The following is a 3,362-nucleotide window of genomic DNA, read 5'->3' on the forward strand; positions in this document are numbered from 1 at the left end:
TATGTAGCATTAAGTTCAGTTCAGAAGTAGCCTTACTAGTCTAAGCCATATGATTGTAAATAATAGGCTTCAGGAAATTACAATTGCTATCAATACCCTTTTATTTTTAAACACTTGTGTCTTAGTCTTAGTGCACTATTGTGAAACATGCTCCCTGAAAAAATTTGACATTGTAGGATTGTGGAACATATAATGTGTATAAATATAGTCACATTACACTATGCATTATATAGTACATTCGTAGAAAAAAAAGAGTTCCAAAATGTCTCTTTGGCTATCCCTATAGGAAACCCCTTTTTGGTTCCAGGTATACACCTTTAGGGTTCCATGTAGAGCCCTCTGTCGAAAGGGTTCTACATGGAACCCAAAAGGGTTCTACCTGGAACCAATAAGGGTTCTTCAAAGGGTTATCCTAGGGGAGAGCTGAAGATCCATTTAAGGTTCTAGATAGCACCTTTTTTTATTTACTGTATGATATGATGTATATGATGATATATGAATTCAAGATTGTTGGCAACTATTTAGAACTGCTGTGCTGCTACTGAAGTCCAAATTGTAATACTAATTTTCTGGCTACCAACTTATAGACCTATGTAAAGTGTATTTGCCCACTTAAACATTGAAAATGTACCTTTTGTGTTTTATTGTCTTGTTTTGAACCACGTTGAAGCATTGCATCATAATGCACTCTAATTAAAGTGAGTATAGCGACACAAACACCCAAACCAGTAAATTAGCTTTTTTTTTGTGTGCATTTATTCTCATCTCTCTTTAATGCAGTTAAATTGTTATAGCTACTCTTATAAGATTATCATACCACATATTTTTGACAACACCTTCAAGGACAAAACGTCCTGTTTAGTGCACATTCAATATTATTTACAATATACAAATGATCATACAGTAGCAACAGTTTAGCAAGTAAAATAAAAATAGAGATGCCCTCTTTAACCAGCAGAAGACACTTGAGTGACTGAGGATGTTGATGATGCTTCCTCATCATCCCCGGACTTCAATCCCAGCAAATTCATCATGCATGAGCGGAACTGAAAGTGAGGAGGAAGACAATCACTGATGGGGAAAATTATCATATGAAAACGATCATGTGACTAAATAAGGAAAAATTATTTACGGTATTAAGGTAACCATTCAACCTGTTAATTGTTCCAGTGAATACTCTTCCACAAGACACTTAAAAACTATAAACATACCAGCTTATTCATGAAGACATAAATGAGAGGGTTGTAGACTGTGGAGGCCTTGGAGAAACAGGAAGGTATGGTGGCCAATCTGAGATCAAAGGGTGCACCGCGGTTTTGTACAACCCAGACAGCAAAGGAGGCGTAGGGCATCCAGCACACTAGGAAGCCCACCACCATCACCACCACCATCTTGGTGACCTCCTTCTCTGCCTTCTGGGTGGAGGCAGAGTCTGCCTGTGCCGCGGCAGCCTGTGCGGGGAGTTAAAGAGGGCATGATTCCAGTGCTGTAGTAACAGCCTACTGATGTCTGTATCTCATCCCAAAGGCTTCCACTAATAATCACTATGACATGGATAGATTCCAAAATAAGCAGAAGAAAGCATGTTCTCAATCTAGAATGTCGCTAGGTTGATTCATTAAGATGGTGGTTAGTGTTTTTGAAATGTTTATTTTCCTACCTTTCCTTTGAACCATTTACCCTTTTTCATGTAGGCTTTTTCGTATACATTTTGCTAATTCCACTCGTCATTACTTAGATTACCATATTATATGTTATGTTAATCCTTGTATTGTAACTAAATATGTGCTACTTTATTACAATAAACTTGCCAAAAAAAACTTCTGTGACTACATTGTTTTCTATGTATTGTTTCCCAGTGATTAACAATGTCCATGTTATCACGTAGCAACTAATTCAAAGAATCTCTTCCTATGTGTAACTTGCACATACCGCCTTCATCATGAAGAGCAGCTGGGCATAGCAGAAAACAATGACACTGAATGGGACTCCGAAGCAGAAGAAGAAGAGGAACATGACATAGGACTCATTGTTGTATTTGTTGTTTGTGGTGTACCAGTCTGGTCCACAGGAGCACTGGAGACCTTCTGGAATGTATCTGGGAAGAGAATGGATCACAGTCCTCACCTTCAAATTCAGGAACAGTGTTGCACAAGTGTTGTATCACATGTACAAACCAAAATTATTTGTGTGTGTGTGTGCGAACTTGCGTATGTGAGGTGTTTGTACACACAGAGAGAGAAAGAGACAGAGAGATAGGAGTGAAAATGACACTGACCTACTCCAGCCAAACAGAGGGGGAAGACTGGCAGCCAACCCAAACACCCAAGTGATTGCACAGCCAATTATTGCATGTGTGCTCTTGAATTGAAAGTTACCGACTGGCTTACAAATAACCAACCATCTTTCAAACGCCACTACTGAGAGAGACCATAAGCTCACCATACCTGCAATGACACAGAAAATAAAAGCACATACATGAATGGTTTATAGGGAGATGTGAATATCCTTTTTACTATGAGGAATTGCTAAAGCACTGCTACAGATGATCAATTTACCAAAGGATTGAAGCATACAAACTGTCAAAATAGATGTGAAATGACTAAATGAAAAGAAATGTGTGACACCAATACATTAATTTCAAATTGTACATATTAAGCTTGTATATTAATAGACAATAAAAAAGATGTTCAGATGCAATTGTGCTCATAGTTGTAGTATTTGTAGTCTATATATTTTTCTTACCGCCAAGAGTAGCTGTAAATCCCTCAATCTGGCATGCAACCGATCCCATGATAAAGTATCTGTAGCCAAAGGACAAGCTGGCGGTGGAGGATCCAAACATGGACACCAGCAGGTTAGCTATTGCCAAGTTCACCAGAATGTAGTTGAGATGGGATCGCAGCTTCTTGAACTGGATAGTACACACGATGGTAAGGACGTTGATAGCAGTGCCGGCAACAAATAGAAAGAACATGAAAAATGACATGCCATAGAAGATAGCACTGCCCGCCAGGTGGTCCTGAGGAACCAGGAAGGGGCTGAGTGAAGTGATGTTGTTGGTATCCAGCGCGATAGGGATGTAGAATCCCTCCTGGAGCTCCACGGGGCGAGCATTCGACCTCATTGTGTTCATTTTATTTGATAACCAATTTGTTTTAATATAATTTGTTTCCCCACTACCAAGGTCTTATAACTACAAAGATCTATTCCATTAAAAGGAGAAAAAGTAATTCAAAATGCGTTAATTGCCTGGTGTCTACCTCAGGAGCTCGAAGGTTGATCGCATGTCCTGTTGGGGAACTAAGTGGACTTTTATAAGGCCTTAAGAGTGATATCACAGTGCCCCACCCTCAAATGAA

The 3,362-nt window shown here is 39.2% G+C and overlaps 1 protein-coding gene across 1 annotated transcript; it reads right to left on the bottom strand.

Annotated features, from left to right (window-relative positions):
- Positions 1 to 739: 739 nt before the first annotated feature.
- On the bottom strand, positions 740 to 3,136 carry opn1sw2 (opsin 1 (cone pigments), short-wave-sensitive 2). Its single transcript, XM_071370639.1, has 5 exons — positions 2,746 to 3,136; positions 2,279 to 2,447; positions 1,933 to 2,098; positions 1,212 to 1,451; positions 740 to 1,046 (listed from the first exon to the last, which is right to left on the bottom strand). The coding sequence occupies exons 1-5, from the start codon at positions 3,134 to 3,136 to the stop codon at positions 948 to 950; spliced, it is 1,065 nt and encodes a 354-aa protein (XP_071226740.1). The 3' UTR covers positions 740 to 947.
- Between the last annotated feature and the right edge of the window lie 226 nt (positions 3,137 to 3,362).

This window comes from Salvelinus alpinus, chromosome 2 (genome assembly GCF_045679555.1).
Source record: "Salvelinus alpinus chromosome 2, SLU_Salpinus.1, whole genome shotgun sequence".
Classification (NCBI taxonomy): Eukaryota; Metazoa; Chordata; class Actinopteri; order Salmoniformes; family Salmonidae; genus Salvelinus; species Salvelinus alpinus.

What these genes read in the sequence shown, in the direction of transcription:
- opn1sw2 (XM_071370639.1), bottom strand. Translation starts at nt 3,136, where the DNA reads ATGAACACAATGAGGTCGAATGCTCGCCCCGTGGAGCTCCAGGAGGGA. An exon ending in ATTTACAGCTACTCTTGGCG is followed by an intron (nt 2,448 to 2,745) that starts GTAAGAAAAATA and finishes GTGTCATTGCAG; the next exon opens with GTATGGTGAGCTTATGGTCT. An exon ending in ATGTCTTCATGAATAAGCTG is followed by an intron (nt 1,047 to 1,211) that starts GTATGTTTATAG and finishes CCTCACTTTCAG; the next exon opens with TTCCGCTCATGCATGATGAA.